Raw genomic sequence first — 21,171 nt, forward strand, 5'->3', positions numbered from 1 at the left:
AAAGCACCCATTTTTTCTCGATTGCCTAATTTATTGGCGTAAAGCTGCTCATACTAAGTTTTCAAGATCGTTTGTATTTCCTTGGTGTTGGTGGTGATCCCTCCTCTCTCGTTCATGATTTTATTTTATTTTCTTTTATATTATTTTTTAATTTTTATTTATTTATTTATGATAGAGAGAGAGAGAGAGAGAGAGAGAGGCAGAGACACAGGCAGAGGGAGAAGCAGGCTCCATGCATCGGTTGCCCGAGGTGGGATTTATTCAGTAAAGACACAGAGAAAGCTCTTAGGAGTGGGAGGGGTCCCAGCAGGGTTGCCCTCAATGAATGTTCTTATTCTTCCGTTCTGAAAGCTTACTATACTTTTTGAAGCATTTCATACCTATATCTAAAATCTTTTGCTATTATTTAAACATAATTTCAAGAAAAGTTTTTCTTCCTACTTTGCCATTTCCTTCAACCATTTTTTCCTACCAATGAAAATTCCAAGCCTTTGTTATCTAAATGAAGCAGCAGCCACCACAGTGTTCTGTTTATACTCAACATGATGTACCCCGAAGTTTCTTATCATGCCAAGTATCTTATTTTAAGGCTAAAAAACTTTCTGCCATTAGGAACAGTTTAAATGTATAGCAAATGTACTTATTAAAGAATTTGTTTCAATAGTTTTACTGTCCTTTTATCCTGGTGGAAATAGAAAGTAGAGTTAGGTGTTTTGTTATTTCCTTGTTGAAATGTACTTATAAGTCAGTCTTCTTGTCTGTGAAAATATTTACTCTGGCCTTCCATGTTCAGTTAGAGTTAATGGCCAAATGAAGATGAAAAGGTGCACTTAATTGAGATAGCATAGATGAGGTTTTTAAATGTGTTGGTTTTCAATACATGCTTTTCTTATTTGTATGTCTGATTGTGATTAAAGTAGAGCATTTGAATATTTTCTTAGAAAAGGATTTGGAAATCTTTATGCAACTCATTATTGATGTTAATTTTAACAGAGTATTTCTGCAAGACTTCCAAAGAAATCTGTTGATTGTTTACCTGGAGCTGCAGATCAACAAGTGCAAAGTATATTCAGTGAACAAGTAGAAGGTAAGAATTGTATTTTATAAAAAGTCATTTGACAGAATGTTGATTTAAAACAGAAATTCTCATGTATCCTAATTTCCAAAGAAAATCACCTATTACATGCATAGAAAGGAGAAAGATGAGAAAAGGAGGTGAGTTCTATATTTTTTCAGGTGTCAGCTGCAGATTAAATTAAGAGTACGGCTAAAGGAGCTAAATTACTTGTTCCATTTCCAGGTATTCCAAGACCTAAGGAATGCCTGGAAATAGTTGGAAAAGAGCAAAGAGGGAATGATGAGAATGGCTGAGAGTACAGGGAGTAAATGGAGGAAAATAAGCAATGCTTTATAGTGGAAGGTGGTCAAATGAAAGAATTTTTTTAGGAGGAAGAGCAGGGTATCCCTGGGTAGTTCAGTGGTTTGGTGCCTGCCTTCAGCCCAGGGCATGATCCTGGAGTCCCGGGATCAAGTCCCACATCAGGTTCCCTGCATGGAGCCTGCTTCTCCCTCTGCCTGTGTCTCTGCCTCTCTCTGTCTCTCTCTGTCTCTCTCTCTCTCTCTCTGTGTGTCTCTCTGTGTCTCTCATGAATAAATAAATAAAATCTTTAAAAAAATAAAAGGAGGAGCAAATTATTTGAAATGTGGGGATATCAGGTGAGCTTCCAGTACCAAAACTTGTCAGAGTAGTATACCAAAATTTTCCCACTCTTAACAGTTTTTCTCGCTGTTGGGAAGACATTATGGATTGACCTAGCTGATTATGCAGAGCTATGTCCTAGTCAGCTATAAATGTATGTATGTTAGGGGTGCCTGGGTGGCTCAGTGAATTGAAGGTCTGCTTTTGCCTTGGGCCATGATTCCCGGGACCTGGGATGGAGCCGTGCTGAGCTGGGAGCCTGCTTTTCCCTCTCCCTTTGTCTGCTGCTCTGTCTGCTTGTGCACGCTCTCTCTGTGTCAAATAAATGAAAACATCTTTTAAATAAATAAATGTGTACCTCAATGTCATATAAAATGGTGGCACTTCATAAGTTAGTATTATTTCATGCAAAAAAAAAATTGGAAAGAAAAAGAGAGCAGGGTCAATTAGATGGAGATCAAGGAAGCTTTAGCCCTGATAAAAAGTCCGTTAGAACATTATGACTTTTAATACGTCTTCACTTTCAGAATTGATAGTGATGAACTTGAGGTTTGATCCTAGAAGGTTAAGGTAAAGTAATACAGTGGCAGCGTTCAGTATGACCCAGGATTTCTCAAATTGTAGGGAATCACCCGAGACCTTGTTAAAAATGCAAGGTCTGGAACATCAGGTCTGGAATCTGCATTTTGACCTCTCAGGTGATGCCAGTGTCTGTGGTCCTTGGGTCATGTGCTCAGTAGCATGGGTATAGACTTTCCTGTAGAGAAATCTGGAAGAGCTGTTGGATAGTTCAAGACATAACAAGGTCAAGAAAAAGCATTATTTTGTTTTTATTTCTGAACATGTTTATAACCAGAGGGGAGCAGGAGATACAGAAATAGAAGGCATAGATGTAAGATTCTATTGCTAAACAAAGAGGAAAGAAGTGGTGGAGAAAATCCATAAAACGGTTGTAAAAGCAAAAAAAAAAAAAATCAAGACCATAGATCATGAATTACTTTTTAAAAAGATTTATTTATTTATGTTAGAGAGTGAGCGAGCAGGGAGGGGGCAAAGGGAGAGGGAGAGAGAGTCCTTAAGCAGACTCCTTAAGTCTCCTGCTGAGTGAGGAGCCCACCATGGGACTTAATCCCAGGACACCGAGATCATGACCTGAGCTGAAATCAAGAGCTAGACTCACAACTGACTGGGGCCACCCAGGTGCCCCCAGAAATTACTTTTGAAGACAGGGGATAGTGAAGGGAAAGAGGGAAAAATGAAAGAAGTCTTAGCTAGGAAATTTTGGAGTTGGTGAGGAAACTCTAGAGAATTCACTTTTTTTTTATGACAGACATAGAGAGAGGCAGAGACACAGGCAGAGGGAGAAGCAGGCTCCATACAGGGATCCCAAAGTGGGGCCGGATCCTGGGTCTCCAGCATCACACCCTGGGCCGATGGTGGCACCAACCCTTGGTCCACCGGGGCTGCCCGAGAACTCACTTTTTAGATACCTTGAGTTTATTTCTACTGAAACAGATTAGATCACAGCTGCTCCACAAAGAATACTGAGAGCAAATGGAGTGCTAGACTTGGGATAAAACATAGCCACCATTCATCTTCCTCAAATCTATTGGACCTCAAAGATATATGTTGCTTCGATATTCATTATTCAAATGAGACTAATTTGAATATGGAAGCATGGGTGTTCTTTTTTTCAGATAGCTCATTTTGGGGGATGATAGCTGTTTCAAAGAAACCTTTTCAAGACTGACATAGTCTACCAAATCAAACTAATTTTGGAAAATAAAGAAATCATAGGGTCCATTCCTTAAATGCTAAAATTGTTACTATCAATAAAGATGACACTGATTTTGAAATACAAAAGATTTTTAGTATCTAAAAATTCGGTGGCAATTAAAATTGATTTTTTTTTTCAGTTTGGTAGTCATGGTTCCATATTGAAAGCTTATTATACATTATTTCTTAAATGTGTTTTATATACCTTCTTGTGTGCATGGGTCAAGAAACTTTAACATGGCTAAACTAGAGGATACAAGAAATGTAGGCATACCAGTGGCCCACATGGGTATAGACAAAAACGAATACTTTTATTGACTATTATCCTACAAGTATATCCAGGCTGATCAATTCATAACACTGTTTTTGGTGACAAATAAATTACGCATTCAATAAATTATGCATTCATCATAACTGCGTACTGCCTAAATTACGGGACAAATTGAAGAACATGGCAAATACTTGTAGTAGAATGGTATCGATGATTCTGCTGTACTGCAATCAGGATGTGCTGTTGCCTTCAGCTTTCACGTTTATCCTCTCAGAGTCCTCATTTGTTCCTCTGATTAAAGATTGCTTTTCTCCCCCATCAATCAGCATGTTCACGTTGGTATATGTGCAACATTTAGTGATTTCTGTTTTAATTATTTCATTTGAAACATCATCTTACTTTTGGAATCCTAACTGCATGTTATGTTGAACATATATTTCTATTTTTTATAGTATTTATAATGGGTTCCTATTTCTGTCTTGTTGCTGTCTTAATCCACCTTCCTGTCTCTAGAATCAAGACCAAAGCCTAATGTAATCACTTTCAAAGCCAAGCATGAGGATTCAGCTTAATCCTAACTGCATGAATGTATAGTTGGCTTTCATATTTACGTATAATTAACTACATGTCCCTTTTGTGTTTTAGATTCTCCTGGAAAAGATCTTCTTCACTGGGAGGTAAAGCTTTTGTATTTTTATTTTGAATTTTTAACTACAGATTGTATGAAATGCACATTGTTTTAATCATATTGTTTCAATACCCATCCAGTCTACCACTAAAGTGAAAGATTCTGTTCCTAATGAAGCAGTCGCAATGAGTGATAAACAAACACCCAGATCAGGTATATTTTACAGTACAAATATACCTGTGGAAAGATGTGCACTAAACTGTTGAAATGCCCATTGTCTTCTTATACCAAATTCTTCTTTGTGTGTGTGTGTGTGTGTGTGTGTGTGTGAGACAAATTTAATCGAAGGATGTGACATAAATAAGGTAGATGTCATTGCTGATATCCACGTTTGAACAAAAGATATTTACAAGCATAAGAAAAAGAGATTTTAAAAATGTAAGCTTTAGTTCAAGTTTCTACTTTTAAGTTTTGAAATCCTAATGTCCCTGGTTTGGAATTCCTTTACTTCTAAGGGGTTCCCAGAAGTTAATTATTAGACTCTAAGATTTTTCTGGTGTTCACCATACTTATTTGAATTCTGACTTTTACCCAGAGTAAAGCTTCACTTGCTAACATGTCAGTTGTGTTAAATGAAGTTAAAACTTCATTTCATCTTTGTGTTGTTATATTGATCATTTTAAGCCAAACACTTGTTCTGATTGTGTGTGTGTGTGTGTGTGGTGACTTTGATTATTAGAAATGTGGGACGGAATTAGTTGTATCTTAATATTTGGTAGACACAATCTTTTAAAAAAGTAATTCTGAACCCTTTCAGCCTAGGGTCCTTTTCTACTATTTAAAAATTATTGAGAATTCCAAAGAACGTCTGCTTAAGTGGGTTATATCTGTTGATATTTACAATCTTAGAAATTAAAACATTTAAAACAAGGATACACAATCTCATGTTGTTAGCCATTAGAGCTGTGATCCACTGATCATGCGAGTTGCGATGCTATCACACATTTTATCTTTAGAAAACTTTATTGTACACTTAATAAGAAAATGAGAGTGAAAATGTCAAATAGCATTTAGTATGCTTGTGAAGATAGTTTTCACCTCTTGGATTTTGTGAATCGATGGATCTTGGGACTCTGGGGATTCTCAGATGACATGGGAGAACTGATTTAAACCATGTACAGGGTTCATGGATGCAAAATGATAAAGGGGCCCTTGTGATGAAATGGGCATTAAAGTTTCATTTCTGCATTTCTTGCTTTTTTGTTTCCCTTGTCTTAAAAGGTTTAAATCAGACCAATCTTGTTTACAAAGGGACAATAGTTTTGTTATATATTCATTTTCTGTTTCATGGCATTTTCTGTTTCTGTTTTTGGATCTCAGTGTGGACTGAGACTTATTTTGTTTTTACATGGAAAGGATTATATTACCCAAGTCTTTCATTTCTCATATAAATATGATATTTGTCCAAAAATTAAATTCTGAGGATGTTGGTGCATTGAGGAGAGACCATCTCATTATTATTAAAGTAGTACCATTCATCACAAGTTTTTTAAATCTCACGTCTTTAGAACACAAAATGCATATTTAAACATAAAATAAATGATTAGACATCAGTTTTGTTGCTAAAAACATTCAGACCTTGAAGACTCTTAATTATTAATGGACAGAGCTTTTATGGAATATAGAATATGTAATAGAGCTTGGTGAGTGAATTAAACTGTGTAATAACAGAGAATAAAAAAGAAAATGAGAGAGAGTTAAATTCATCTGTGTGAATGCCAAGTATAGGACATATAAAATATAATTAGCTACGAATGAGTAGTAAGTAGTGTGTCTGGGAGAAGAGCAGGCCTTGTGGCTGTTTCTCTAACAAAAGAATTTGTACAGATTTGTTAAGTTTGTATTGTTTACATTCTAATAAAGGAAACTTTGTTTTCAGATTTTTCTGATTGTGATTCTAGTTTGTCCCTCAGTAATGAGACTTGTCAAAGAACTGGGGATTTGAAAGTTGATAATAAATGCCCATTTGTATCACAACCAATGATCAAAAATGAGTCAGCATCCACAGAATTTGGACAGATGACCTTAATAGATAAAATATTAATATTGGAGCTATGTTTCAGTTAGAGAATTCTGTGCTCCATGGCCTGTGTGAATCACTGCTACTAGAAAACAGCAAAAAAGGTAAAGAATCAGAGAGAGTTCCGTGTCCTCATGATTTCACCATAGTTCTGATTTTTCAAAAATAATTTTGTGGTAAAATTTACTTTGTGTTTACTCCTTTCATGCAACCTACCACCAAACAGAGCATCTTTCAACAAGACATTTTTGCATTCTTCCTCTAACCAAAGCCACATATAAATAAGAAAGAGAATTAGGAGAAAATAATTTCTTTTAGGCTCGTATTCAGCTTTCACTTGAGAGTGGGTAGCGGGATTAGATTTAGAATTTGGGGACCAGTTGGGAAAACTAGGTAGAGATGTAAAGATTGTTTACTCACAATGTAGTTTCTTAGCTTTATTTTTATAGCTCTAAATTCATAAGTATTGGTCACACTATATTCACTGTAACAAACAAAAGCACCTTCCCAAACAGAATATTAAAATATTTCCTATATTCTCTATGACTTTATTTTGGAGTTGACTTTCCCAGCAGTAATTGGAATCATTGAGAATTTACTACATAGTGTCCTCTTCTCAGCTGTGTAGGCATAGTCCATCTCCTTGTTTGATTATTTTTATTTTACTTTTTTAGAGAGTGTCAGAAAGTAAGGAGGGAGGGATGGGCAGAAGGAGAAAGAGAATCCCAAGCAGGATCCACACTCAGCACGGAGCCCACTGCGGGACTCAGTCTCTCACAACCCTGAGATCATGACCCAAGCTGAAATCAAGAGTTGGATACTTAACTGGCTGAACAACCCAGGTGCTGTTTTATTATTTTAAATGAGTAAAGAGTTCCCAAGGAATATTGGTTTTAAGTATCAAATATCATTTAAAAAGAATATATGGAAAGTCAGTTCTAATTCTACTAAGATTTTCAGTTGATTAACCACATCTAACATGTGTTCTACTTAATGTATCAGTTAATCCAGTGTCCTTTATCAGTCATATGATCACGTCTATACTAACATATCGTATAATATTTTTTCACCCCTGTAGTTTTGTTATTTTCTTTCTTCTAGAATTAACTCATTTTCTAAAGATTTTCAGTTATCTCCAGGAGTAGTGAGTATAGGCTGTAAATCGAAGTGTATTGATCTATACAAGTGATTTGTTTGCTGTTACTTCTTTGTGAGCTTGGTAGATCCAAGAAACAGGACTTTAAAAAGAAAACACCTATAGGCTCCTGTACCACAGGAAAATGTGAAACAAAAATGATTACAAAGTACATGCAAGCAACATAAAACAGTTCATGTAAAATATATCTCTTTTCCCTTGATGCCAAGATTGTTGTTGATTCACTTAATACAGATTTATTCTGTACTGAGCCCTGATGATTTTATATTCTGAATATTTCTGGAACCATTCTGTCAGTTCAGGTGTGTATCATCTTTGTTTTGCATTACACTTTCTAATTCATCTCCTGTCTTTGATCACAGTACCCCTCACACTCATCCCTCCCCACAGTATTTAGAGTGATCTGTCTCAAATGCATATATGACCGTGAACCACTGTTGAAAACATATTTATGTCCAGGCATCTTAAAATTACATACAAAGCTTTCATAATCTTGACTTCTGCCTAAGTCTTCATCTTTAGCCCTTTATACCGTCTGCCCTTATCTCTGGTATCCTGAACTGCTAGTGATGTCTTCCTCTGTAATCTCTCTATTTTAGACAAATATTTACCCTGTTGTGTGCTTCTCTACCTTATCTTACTACAGCCTTGCATGCTCTCCCCATTTTCTGCCCTCTAATCCCTTTGAATCTGTCTGACGTCACTGTTGCAGTCTCAGTTTAGGCATTATGTCTAGGAAAGCTATTCCTGACACCTTACATCTACATGCTTCTTTAAACCCGGTCCCCTATCTATCACTTAGTGGGAACTCAGTAAGTAGTACTAAGTAACATAAAGACTGTTTACTTTCATAAGTACTAAGTAACATGATTTAAGAGATTGTCCCCTACAGGGATGCCTGGGCGGTTCATTCAGTTGAGTGTCCAACTCTTGATTTCAGTTCCAGTCATATCTCAGACTTGTGAGATGGAGCCCCGGGTGGAGCTCAGCACTGGGGGTGGAGCCCGCTCAAGATTCTCTCTCTCTCTCTCTCTCATCGAGATTGTCCCCTACAGTGTAGGAGCAAAAGAACTAGACACATAAAGAAGTAGTTTACAGTTCAGGTGGTGAAGGTGCACTAGAAAAAGCTGTAAGGTATTAAGGTAACCCCAAAGAAAGAGATGCATTTTTATCTGAGAAAGGATAGCCATAATCAAGGATGACTTTACACAGCAGTCTGAGTCCTAAAAGATGCAAGGAAATTTGTCAAGTAGTAGAGGAAAATAATTTCAGAAACGTTTACTTATTGGGCACATACACCCATAGGATGTATGTCCAGTGTATCCCAGAGGATATACACTGATAAAGACATGAAAAGTACTAATAATTTTGGAAATGATGAATAACGTTGTGGTTGAAGCTTCAGGTGTTGTTTAAGAGGTACTGTTACAAAGTAGAGAATAATCTCGTGATTTTATATGTTTCTACTGGATTTTAAACTTTTGTTTCTGATTGTTTTGTTCATGGATGTTAGTGGATGAATTTGTGAATGAATCTTGGAGATGTTTGTGTGCCTTTAACCTGGTGACGTTTAGTATTTCTCAAATGGTTTGTTGAAATTTTAGATAATTAGAAGTATTTCTTAAATATTCAGCTAAAGATGAATTTAAACTCTTCAGTGATAAATGATATTTTCTATTTTTATAGAGGTAATAGCTTTTATCTAACCATTCTAAGTAGTCCATTTTAACTAAATATATAGATTTGTCATCAGAACCAGACTTAGAAGTGGCATCACAGCAAAAGCAAGAGCGAGAAATGCCTGATAAAAGTGAAAATAACCACCCCCAGGTATGTAAAGCTTTAAATTTAAATTTCTGATTTTATATTGTTTTCCCTGCTTTTCTAATATTACATGTTTCAAGTGAAACTCTTTGAGTGGATATATTGAAGTCAATAGAGTGTAATTTAATACTTAGTTTTTATAAAATTTTACGAGTTACAAAACTTAAAATGCTATGATTTTTAGTAACTAAGTTTAGCTAAACTTCATCCTTGGAATTTAGGCAAAAAAAAATCTTTTGAGACAAAAATAATTCTAAATATTCTTTGCTTCTTCTATTTTTGTAACTTCTTTACATGATAAAGAAGGTAGCATCAAATATTGAGTCATGTTTAAGCAGTTGAAATTATGAGCAGTATAACAATGATGACTACTGACTTAGACTCATGTACAAGGAGTGATTATTCTCAGTGGTTCAAAGTGTCTAGTTCTCTATTTCCAGTTACAAATGCCAAGATTAAAGATTTATTCTGCTTTGTGATCTCTGTGTAGTTGACTTGAGAGAATGGGGTCATGAAATCAGCACGATCGCCTATGTAAAATCACACCTTCCAGGATGGGACCTTTGTAGTTGGATTATAAACAATAACTCTTTCAGTTATTTCAGCATAGGAAATCCATATTATTAATATTTTTCTTATCCACTCTCAGTGGACATTACAATATATTAGAGCTGGATACAAGCAGATAATCTATAGCGATGTCTAACACTATCATAGTATATAATTTAAGTTAAAATATAGGAATTTATTTTTCTTTGATGTTAATTGATATTTGCCCCCCAGAAATGAGTTTGCCTATTATCTAGGTTTCAAACTTGTAAAAACTCCTGAAATGCATTGTCGGGGCTCACTCTTTAAGATACAAGGGAATAAAGTGTTTTTAAGTTTGTAACATTAAAAATCATCTGATTCATTTTTTGGTAGATGTAACTGTATTGAATTGTTTAGTTAAGAAAAACCTGACAAAATAGAAGTGAATGGATTTATGCTTTTCTTCTGTCCTCACTTCTTAGTTATAATCCAGTGACTTAGGAACAGCTAATAACTAAATTTTAATTATTTTCTATTTTTCTTTGTCCGTATTTGATTACCTAAGGATAAAATTATTTTACAAACATGTATCCTGGCTGAAAAGACATCTGAAAGCCAAACCAAGCAAATTAACATTCCACTTGTGCGACTGCAAAATATGGCTTGAGAACCAGAAATGAATATGGAATGTGATAGACAGGGTGATAGATCTGTACATTCAGAACATCCTCGTGTGCACAAGAAGTATGAGGAGATACAGATGAAACAAGGCAAATTAGATTGGAAAAATAATGTGAAACGCATGAGCAGAGAGTTAAAGCAGAAGATTGGTAAAACTTGTGAAAAGTACCAAATTATTACTCATCCTAAGTTAGAACCACTACGTGGTAATTCTAAAGAAACAGACTTAAAGGAAATACCTCCTAATGTGACAAAAGTTACACTTGATTGTGAGGAAAAAGATGAATTTGGAGTGTCTGTCTCTGTAGTACCTCAGGCCTTTCCTGAACAAAAAGAGCCTATTCTCGAAAATGCTATTCTCTCTCATTCATACTCTGGGTCCCCAGACTATGCTTGCCAGTCATCTTCTAAGCTTTCTTCCCATGAAAATGATAACAAACCAGGTGAGCATGTTTTTAACAAAAATGAGAGTCTTGATAGCGATCCAGAAAATAAAAAAGTAAGGAACCCACTAGTTACATTTGAAGTGAAAGAAGACCAAGAGTTTGACATGCAGATGGCCAAAAGTTTGAACCAAAATACCACCAATAGTAAATTAGACACTGGATATATCCCTCCGTATAGTGACCCAGAAAGCCTTTTTGATTTGCGGCTTGCCCACTCCAATGTGGCGAAACAAATGATTCAGAAGAAAAGGCATGATACTTCTGCTATTACAAACACTTACAAGAAAACAAAACCAATACAAGACTCTTTCCAGAAGCCATTAGATGCAGATAATGACAGTACTAATAACTATAAAAGTACGGAACCTGCATTAGAAAATGTGAGTTCTTCACCACGTCCTTTCAGAACATCAAAAGTATATCAAAAAGAAGAATGACAGCAAGATATGCAAAATCTGCAAAGGTTTAAGAATGAGAAAGGCATGTTACAAGTAGAACTCCTGGCTTTGGAAAAAGAGAAAGTTGAACTTCAAAAAGAGGTAGAGAGATTCACTTTGCTGCTGCTCTTTTGATTTTTTTGTCTTTGTCAATTATCTGAGCCATTTTGATTTTCCACTTAAGAAAAAAGCTCATGTATAAAATGGGGTCATCTGAATATATAATTGTGTTCAGAAATAATATTATTTCTGCTATCTAAATGATAGGAATGCAGGAAAACATAAGATTTGTGTTCCTTAAGTTTCTTTCAGTTTCCCAAGTGGCGTGTGAACTGGGAAGCTCTTTTCGCTATGCACCCTGTGACCTCATGAACCAGAGTAACCATAGAGAAAATTGCTTTAAAAATGCGATTATCTTGGGGCGCCTGGGGGGCACGGTCAGTTGAGAGTCCTAGTCTTGTTTTTGGCTTGGGTTGTGATGTCAGGGTTGTGAAGAGGAGCCCCACGTCAGGCTCTGTGCTCAGCATGGAGTCTGCTTGAGTTTCTCTCTCCCGCTGTGCCTCTCTCATGCTATCAGTCTTGTTCTCTAAAATACATAGATCTTTAAAAAATATATCATAATATCTAGGATTTTTATCTATTGGCTTAAATATAAGTTGCACTTCTATAAACAATAAAATGGAAAAGAAGTTGGGATGCCTGGGTGGGTGGCTCACCTGTTGAGTGTCTGCCTTTGGCTCAGGGTATGATCCCGGGATCTGGGATTGAGTCCCACATCAGGTTCCCTGCATGGAGCCTGCTTCCCCCTCTGCCTGTGTCTCTGCTTCTCTGTGTGTGTGTCCCTGATGAATAAATAAATAAAATCTTTAAAATAAATGAATACATAGCATGAAAAAGAAGCAATAACTAAGAGAAGGGATATAAACAAATATTTCATCTAAACCAATCTATTTATTGCTTCTGTTTATTGCTTCAGTATGTATAGTCTTCTCTGCTTTCCTCAAACTCTTGGAACTTCAAATTCCAACACGACCACTTTTTGAGATATTTTTAAGAACAAATATTTGCATTATCACCAGTTTTTTTCTCCCATGTTTTTAAAAACAGACTCCTTTTTTTCTTTTAGGATTTATTTATTTACTTACTTACTTACTTATTTACTTATTCATTTGAGTGTGTGAGCAGGGTGAAGGGGGTAGAGGGAGAGAGAAAGGGAGAGAAGCAAACTCCCCAGTGAGCGTGGAGCCTGAAGCGGAGCTCAATCCCATGACCAGGAGATCATGACCTGAACTGCAATCAAGAGCTGGAGGCCCAACTAACTGTGCCACTCAGGCATCTCCTCTACATTAAAAAAAAAAAAAAAATTTTTTTTTTTTTTTTTTTTTTTAGATTTTATTTGACACCGAGAGAGAGAACACAAACGGGAGCAGGTGTAGGAGGGAAAGGGAGAAGCAAACTCCTGGCGGAGCAGGAAGCCTGATGCACGGGTCTTGATCCCAGATCCCGGGGATCTTGACCTGAGCCAAAGGCAGATGTTTAACTGACTGAGCCACCCAGGTGACCACGTGTGTGTGTGTGTGCATGTGTGTGTGTGTATACACATATATGTGTTTGTTTAATCATCACTCTCAGGTGTTTTTGTTGAATCAAACCTTTACATTTTGTTTAATAAAGTATGATATATTTTGACACATACGACTTTTATCATGTAGGTAGCATAGATTTTCAGCAAACCTTCAGTATTTGACTCTAAGGGAGAAAACTGATGTTTGAGGTGAAAAATAAACAAAATCTAGAGATATCCTCCTTTAAAATAAAAATTAGCTAAGCGCCTCATCCCCAATTAAGGTATTAAATTACTGTGCCAAAGTCACACTTTTAGCATAGCTGATTAATAAACTTGTTGGGTCATTTATTTGATTCAGCATCAAGGAATTGTATCATCTCTTTGATGCTAGGTAATGCCACTTTAGGAACTTTGGACAAATCATGTAACCTTTTTTGGTTTTATTCCCATTATCAATAGAAAATGGGATTAAAGTTGATAATTACTTTTATATTTTATATACTATAAAATTTTATGGTTATGGAATGTGAAATTTGGGGAGCATTACTCATTTCCCAAAATTCTACACTAATATTAGTTTTGCTCCTTTTATGTTGTGGTGAACTTTGGTTCACATATTTTAATGAACACTGTGACTTTTTTGATAGCCCTGGGATCCAAATGAAAAAAGAATTATAAAAGGCAGTTGGGGAAAGAATAGCTCAGTGCAGAAATGGAAAGCTTCGTCTTTGTTCCTGGAGCATCACAATGTCACATCCTTTGAATCTTTCGGTGTAAGCAAAATCCAGATGGTAAAGACGGAAGAGGACAGATTTTTGTGTCTTTTTATTTCTTTGTATCTGCTGGTCAGATGGGGTGAAGTTGGGAATGTTAGGTGGCAAAGTGTAGATATGAACACAAAATTAAGAAAGTCCTTTTTGGAATTCTGGAAAATTATGTTGTTCTATTCCAACAGAAGTGAAGCAGAATTTCCAAAAATTGCAATTACAGGTAATGATAAAGTTAAGTGCAAGATAGTTTTATTGATTAAAATTACATTAAAGAGTCAAATGATACAATTAATGAAAAAAGTTCTTTTTAATGAATGAAGTTGTAACTATCAAATTTCCATTCAAGACTGGAAAAGAAAGGAAGCAGCACACGAGTAATAAAATGGAAGGAGCAGAAAACATATATGATGCTGCTGCTGCTGCTGCTGCTCCTGCTCTTGGTACTGCTCTTGCTGTTGCTGCTGCTGCTGCTGCTCCTGCTGCTGAACTAATTCAACAAAGAAAGACTGGAGAAACTGATAACCACCTGTTTCCTACTACGCAGAATGAAGATTCTGATAGGTAAGCCTATAGCAATATTTAAACAGTAGATAATTATTATTTTTCTATAAAACAAATTCTGTTTGGAGCTAATCATGTTTAACACATTTTATATTTTTAGTAGAGATATTCCACCCAGGGTGCTAAACAGAAAAAGGCAAAGACCGGTAAGGTATCAAATTGTTTTGCAGGCATAGTGATAAATATTTAACTAAAAAAAAAAAATAACCTAGGTTAGCAAATGTAAGGAAAAAGTCATTCTCATACACTGTTGTTAGGTGAAAATTGTCAGATCCGTTGCACCTGAGTGGCTAAGTGGTTGAACGTCTGCCTTTGGCTCAGGTTGTGATCTCGGGGTCGTGGGATCGAGTCCTCCATCAGGCTTCCCATGAGGAGCCTGCTTCTCCATCTGCCCATGTCTCTGCCTCACTCTGTGTCTCTCCTGAATAAATAAATAAAAATCTTTAAAAGAGAGAGAGAGGAAGAAAATTGACAAATCCTTTCTGAAGAGTGATGTAGCAGTGCATTTCAAATTTCACATATGCTGTCCCTATATCCCAACGGCTTCATTGCCAGGAGTAGATCCTATAGGAAAACATGACTTGTGTCAACACTTAGACACACATATTCTAAGAACATTTATTATATATTATTATATTTATAAAACATGACAGATATATTAAGAATACTTACATAAACATGTTACATATATATGTTAAGATTATCTATCAAAAACTTGGAGGGAGTCTAACTCTCCATCCATAAGGAAGTAAGTTTTCACACCTATAAAATAATGCAGCATGTAACTATCTGAGAAAATGAATTTAGGTCTGCAGGGTTTTGATTGTTTAACAAATTTAAAATTTTTAATTTTTATTTTTATTTATTCATGAGAGACAGAGAGAGAGAGAGAGAGAGGCAGGCAGAGACACAGGCAGAGGGAGAAGCAGGCTCCATGCAGGGAGCCTGATGTGGGACTCGATCCCGGGCCTCCAGGATCACACCCTGGGCTGGAGGCAGGCGCTAAACTGCTGAGCCACCCAGGGATCCCCCAAAGTATATTTAAAGTGTTTGGTTTGATGTCTTACAATAACTTTAGAATACTTTTAATATCTGCTGAGTTGCAAAGGGAAGTTACCTGCTACACTGGCACTCTACCTTATTACCAACAAAACTGCTAATTATTAGGTTTTTGGTTTTGGTTCCCAATGCACGAGTGCTCAAATGTTGGACTCTCAAATTGATCTGAATATTATTACGAAGAGATTTCACATGGCAACTTGTCCCATATTCTGTATAAACATTTGATCCCTATGCTGTAAACCAAGAGGTTGTTAATGCAGTGAATCTTCTTTTTCAGGCACTTTGCATACAGGCTATTATTTTTCCTTTAAAAATGTTTTTAAGATTATTTATTTGAGAGAGAGAGTGTGTGAGTGCAGGGAGCGGCAGAGGCAGAGGGAGAAGCGGGGAGCCTGAAGTGGGGCTGATCCCGGGACTCCAGGGTCATGACCTGAGCCGAAGGCAGACGCTTTACCAACTGAGCCAACCAGGCGCCCCTTATTCTTCCATTTTAAAGAGCATATATTTCAACATGCACCACATCAAATTTTTCAATAGTGACTTCATATTATATAATCTTCGAAAATTCACTTTCCATTAATTCTAAACACAGTGGATCTATTAAAACATAAGTCAGATTATGTCCTCCTCTGCTCAAAACCTAATGGCCTCCCATTCACTCAAGTTCTTTCTAATAGCTACAAGGCCTTATGTGACTTGTTCATCTCGGGTCCCTCCCTATCCTTTCCTCCCTCTGTCTCTCTGATTTGAACTACTTTCTATCCCTTTCCTTCTGTTCAGCCACACTTGAATTTCTCACTATTCTTACCCCCCACCCTCATTATAAACACTTCAGGCATACCTCTGTACTTGCTATAAACTCTCTGTGGAGTGCTTTTCTCTCAGGTATCCTCATGGCTTACTCCTTGCTCCCTCTTTTTCTCCCTGGTTTTTGCTTCAAGGTCACTTTCTCAGCAAGGCCCTTCTTGGTTTATCCTGACTAGTATTTCGACCACCCCTTCTGCTACAACACATTGAAATTTGATTTCTCTGCTTTAGTTTTTCTCCTCTCATACTGTGTAGTTTGCCTAGGTAGTTTATTGTTACTATGTTTACTATCCTCGTGAGTAGGGTTTTTTTCTGTTCATGGCCGTGTCCTCAGTGCTTAGAGAACATTCTAGCATATATAGTGCTATTCAATAAATGTTTGTTGAGTGAATGGAGTTTAACTAAACCGTGTGTATTGTTTTTAACATAATACCAATTCTCACTTAAACAGAAAGAACGGTTGGCATGGGTCCATTCTGACAATTTAACCTGTCCGTTATCTGCATTTTGTGGATTATTTGGGCCTAATCTTGTGGTTACTTGCTACTTATTCTTTTACTGGTATTTATGTTAGTTTTAATTATAGTAGAATGGAACAAAGGAAGAGCAAACTTCATTTATGTTTCATTAAGGAAAATGAAATATGGTGGTAAATTATTATAGGACTTTAAACATTTTTGCCAGAGGATATGAGCCCTCAATATCTGAAATATAAAGGTGAAGTCGGAATTTACTGCTGACTAATAAGAGGGAGCTATGCTGGCCACTTACAGTCTTTTCTGACAGAGTAGTCTTCGCTTTCTATATACAGTTTCAGGAAAAGTGGAGTTTAAGACTTGGGAGACTTTCAGAGAATTAAGTGGTTTGTCATCATCTGAAGCCACCATGGTAATTTGGGTAAGACTGTTGTTGATTGGTTGGCACTCAAGACATGCGTATTGGAGTGATTTTGTCCCACATTGGCTATACTTCATGAGGGAGAAGCTGACATTGGTTGGCTAGTGAGTGAGGACAGATGGCATTGATCATTACAAACATTTAAAACTGGTTCTGATGGGTTCTCGTTACCATGGCTGCATGTTAGCATTCCCCCGCCAACATAACTGTGAGGTGTCTTTAACCAGTTGTTTTCTATTTAAAAGTTGCTTCTATTAACTGTTTTCAAAATGAAAGCTATTTTGTATCCATAATTACAGATTTACTTCTGAAATTTGGGTCGAGAAGAATTGTTTAATAATTGCTTTCAGGAAGATCCATCTTTTTTGGATGTTTAATTTAACTAGAAGAGTTATCTGTATGGCAGTTTTAAAACAGTAATTGCTGGTTTTGTTTTTGTTTTCAGTGCCCTAAAGTTATTCAACCGATAATCTCCTATGGGAAAATTCAGTCTTTTTGTAAATTTACATAGCTATATGCTCATATTTTCTTGCATGCATTTAGTCCATGAAAAAATATATATAATTTTCTGTTGGTAAATCTAGCTTTTTGTATTAGGATTAGATACTAGGCTAAAAGTATGCACAAGTTACCAAAACATTTTCTTTTTCTTTGTCCCTTTAAAATTATTTTTAAAAATGTATTTATTTGAGAGAGAGAGAGAGAAAGAAAGAAAGAAAGAAAGAAAGAAAGAAAGAAAGAGTGAGCAAGTGGGGAGAGAGAGAAAGAGATGGAGAGAGGATCTCAAGCAGACCTGGGGGTGATTCCATGACTTTGAGATCATGACCTGAGCCAAAACCAAGTCAGACACTAAAACTGACTAAGCCCTTCCAGCTATTCATTAAACTTCTCATTTTGTTTATGTAGTGTATTCCTCATTTTATTGAATTAACTGTTTTTTAAAGATTTTATTCATTTATTTTAGCGAGAGAAAGTGTGTGAGCTAGGGGGGAATAGCAGAGGGAGAGGGACACTGTGCTGAGTGTAAGCCTGATGCAGGGCTCAATCTCATGACCCTGAGATCATAGCCTGAGATGAAATCAAGCGTCAGACACTTAATTGCCTGACCCACCCAGGCACCCCTGAATTGGCTTTTTGTGTTTTCTGGTAGCTCCTTGAATTTCCTTAAGACTGAGATTTTGAAATCTTTCTTGGATAAATTACAGATCTCCACGTGTCTGAGATTGATTACAGGAAGATTATTGTAATCCTTTGTTGGTGTCATATTTCCTTGATTTTGTCATATCCTTTTGCATTGCTGTCTTTGCCTTTGAAGTAGCAGTCACCTCCTCCAGTCTTTAATGACTACCGCTCCCATGTGTCCAAACCTGATTGTTTTGCTCTGGTGATGTGCTAGAACTTCTCTACAGGAAAGCTGGTTTTCCACGAAGACTCTCTACCCCCATGGGTGATTATCTAAGTGTTTTCCAGGGGCTCCCAGATGATGGCTGTGAGGGTGAGGGTGGCGCCAATTTATGGGCTTTTGCTGGATCCACAGCTGGGTGTGTAGTGCGTATGCCTGTTACCCGATGCATGGGCAGATGAGACTTTTCCTCCGTGCCTTGGTGAATGGCACTTGATTCCACAGGTCCTACACAGGCAGTTTTGTCCCCACAAATGACATTGTATCATAATTGTATATGTGTATTTCCTTGCATATGGTTGCACTTCATAACTGTTCTATGAATTAATAAATGAATTCAGATGGGTAACAGATGTTTACAAAAAATTTTTTCATTCCTTACCAGTAAAATTATTAGAAAATATTGGCTTTCTAATGGATATTTTAACTGGATTTTTGTTTTAAGTAATGATCCTGGTTTGTCTATCATGGAAATAAAGAAAGATAAAAATGTAAAGTGGGCATCAAAAGCATCTGTGATTACACCAGGCTTTGAGGAGGCCGATTCCCTAACTGGTAGTCTACTATGAGTGAGTAATGACAACAGTCTAAGTGAAATGGATCAGGATGAAAGAAGGTAAAATCCCATAAATTCTTTATTTCCCTCTGAAGGAACGTTAACTATGATTATTATATAAGTAAAACACTGTAATATAGTGTCGTACAGGCTGAGGGAAGAAATACTCAAGTATATCAAAAACACCACTTGAAAGGTTAGGATGAGGAGGAGTGACTTTTTTTTTAAGATTTCATGTATTTATTTGTGAGAGACAGAGAGAGAGAGGCAGAGACATAGGCAGAGGCAGAAGCAGGTTCCCTGTGGGGAGCCCAAAGTAGAACTCGATCCCAGGACCCCCAGATCAGGATATGAGTTTTGTGGTAAGAGGTTGTTTATTTAGAATCAGTTCCACCGTGCAGTATTCTCATATAATTGAATATTCAGATACTATCCTTCATCGATTGAAAAAAAAATATATATATATAAAATAGTAAATATACAGACACATAGGTGATTCTGAATAGAACTAATCATTTCTTGATAGGTTTTAAGGTATTCAGTACCTTTGACAGTATCATGAATAGCTATGATTTTGTGAGGGGCTTTGGAGTATCTGATTATATTAAGTTAATATTTGTTTAGGTTCTGGGGAAAGGGGAATGGTTTTGTTTATTTACAATATGTTTATTTACAATTGAAAAACTATTCATCTATCATAGATTATTACTTTTGGATTATAAAGTTCTAAATTACAAGAGCCACGGTTACTGTACCAGCAGCGTCATTGACACATATTGTGTGCTTCATGAGTAATTGTTGAATCCATGAATAAACATTTGAATGAGTAAAGGAATGCCCATTAATGAACTTCTTTAGACGAATTAAATCTTCAGTTTATTGAAAGTAGATTTTCAATACTGCCTAGGTATGAAGTGTTTTAATTAAAAAATGTGTGTGGGATGCTGGGGTCGCACAGCAGTTGAGTGTCTTGCCTTGGGCTCAGGGCGTGATCCTGGGGTCCGACACCAGGCTCCTTGTGGGGGAGCCTGTTTCTCCCTCTGTATGTCTCTGCCTGTCTCTCTCTGTGTGTCTCTCTAGTGAAGGAATAAATAAATAAAATCTTTTAAAAAAAATAAAAAATTAAAAATGTATGTGAGATTCAGAAATTATTTCTAGAATAATTATAGCTAGAAATGGAATAATACTATAGATTCAATTGGTATCACATTACTTAGAAATACTTAACTTACTTTTACCACATATTTTAAAACACATGTTTGGAAGGGACATTTCCTAGACTTGAGTTCTGGGTGGTCTGCTCCTACCAGGTGTATGGGCTTGGGGAAGTTCCTTAGAATTTCTGTGCCTCATTTGCTTCCTGTGAAAAGATACCCAGTATAATTGCCTACTTCATACGGTTTGTGTAAGGCCTAAAAACCCTTTAGGATATGTAAACTGTCCCAAATAATGCATAGTAGTTGCACAGTAAGACTTCAAAACACTAATATCACGATTATTTAAAAAGGGCTTATGTCATTAAAAAAACTTAGTTTGCACTTTCCAAATTGATTTAGTGAAAACTTGTTTTTATTGAAAATGACAACAAAAAATGTGGTATATTTACCCCTATCAAATAATGTAAGTAACGTTATGATTTTCCTTTACTTTTGCAATTTTGATCTAAATTTAATACTTTGTTAATATTGCTATTAATATTGCTTAGATATGCTTTAAATATTCTTTGTATTTTAAGTATTTAATATTTTCCTGAAAAGAATCCTTCCTCTTTTTAGACCTGCAAAGAAAACATCTAAGGAAAAGAACAAGGTAGACAAACAAAATATATAATTCTATTTCATTTATGATATATTTTTATTATAATTCTATTTCATTCATGATATATTTTTATTATATTATTTTGATATTTCATATTTATCAGAAACATTATTCCATGGTAAAAAAAATTACTTTATGAAACGCATAGTGAAAAAATGAAAATTTTCCTTTGTTGTATAGACATCTGCTGTGAAAAAATTAT

At 36.1% G+C, this 21,171-nt stretch overlaps 1 protein-coding gene across 1 annotated transcript in view; it reads left to right on the forward strand.

Annotated features, from left to right (window-relative positions):
* The window catches only part of LOC119875638 (ankyrin repeat domain-containing protein 26-like), a 142,759-nt gene that overhangs the window by 51,944 nt on the left and 69,644 nt on the right, over positions 1-21,171 (forward strand). Inside the window, 5 exon segments of the mRNA XM_038588967.1 lie at positions 4,392-4,423; positions 10,662-11,472; positions 14,213-14,427; positions 19,041-19,211; positions 20,927-20,960. Of these exon segments, the coding sequence (XP_038444895.1) occupies positions 4,392-4,423; positions 10,662-11,472; positions 14,213-14,427; positions 19,041-19,211; positions 20,927-20,960 (1,263 nt within the window).

Source organism: Canis lupus, unplaced genomic scaffold (assembly GCF_011100685.1).
Source record: "Canis lupus familiaris isolate Mischka breed German Shepherd unplaced genomic scaffold, alternate assembly UU_Cfam_GSD_1.0 chrUn_S1538H1724, whole genome shotgun sequence".
Classification (NCBI taxonomy): Eukaryota; Metazoa; Chordata; class Mammalia; order Carnivora; family Canidae; genus Canis; species Canis lupus.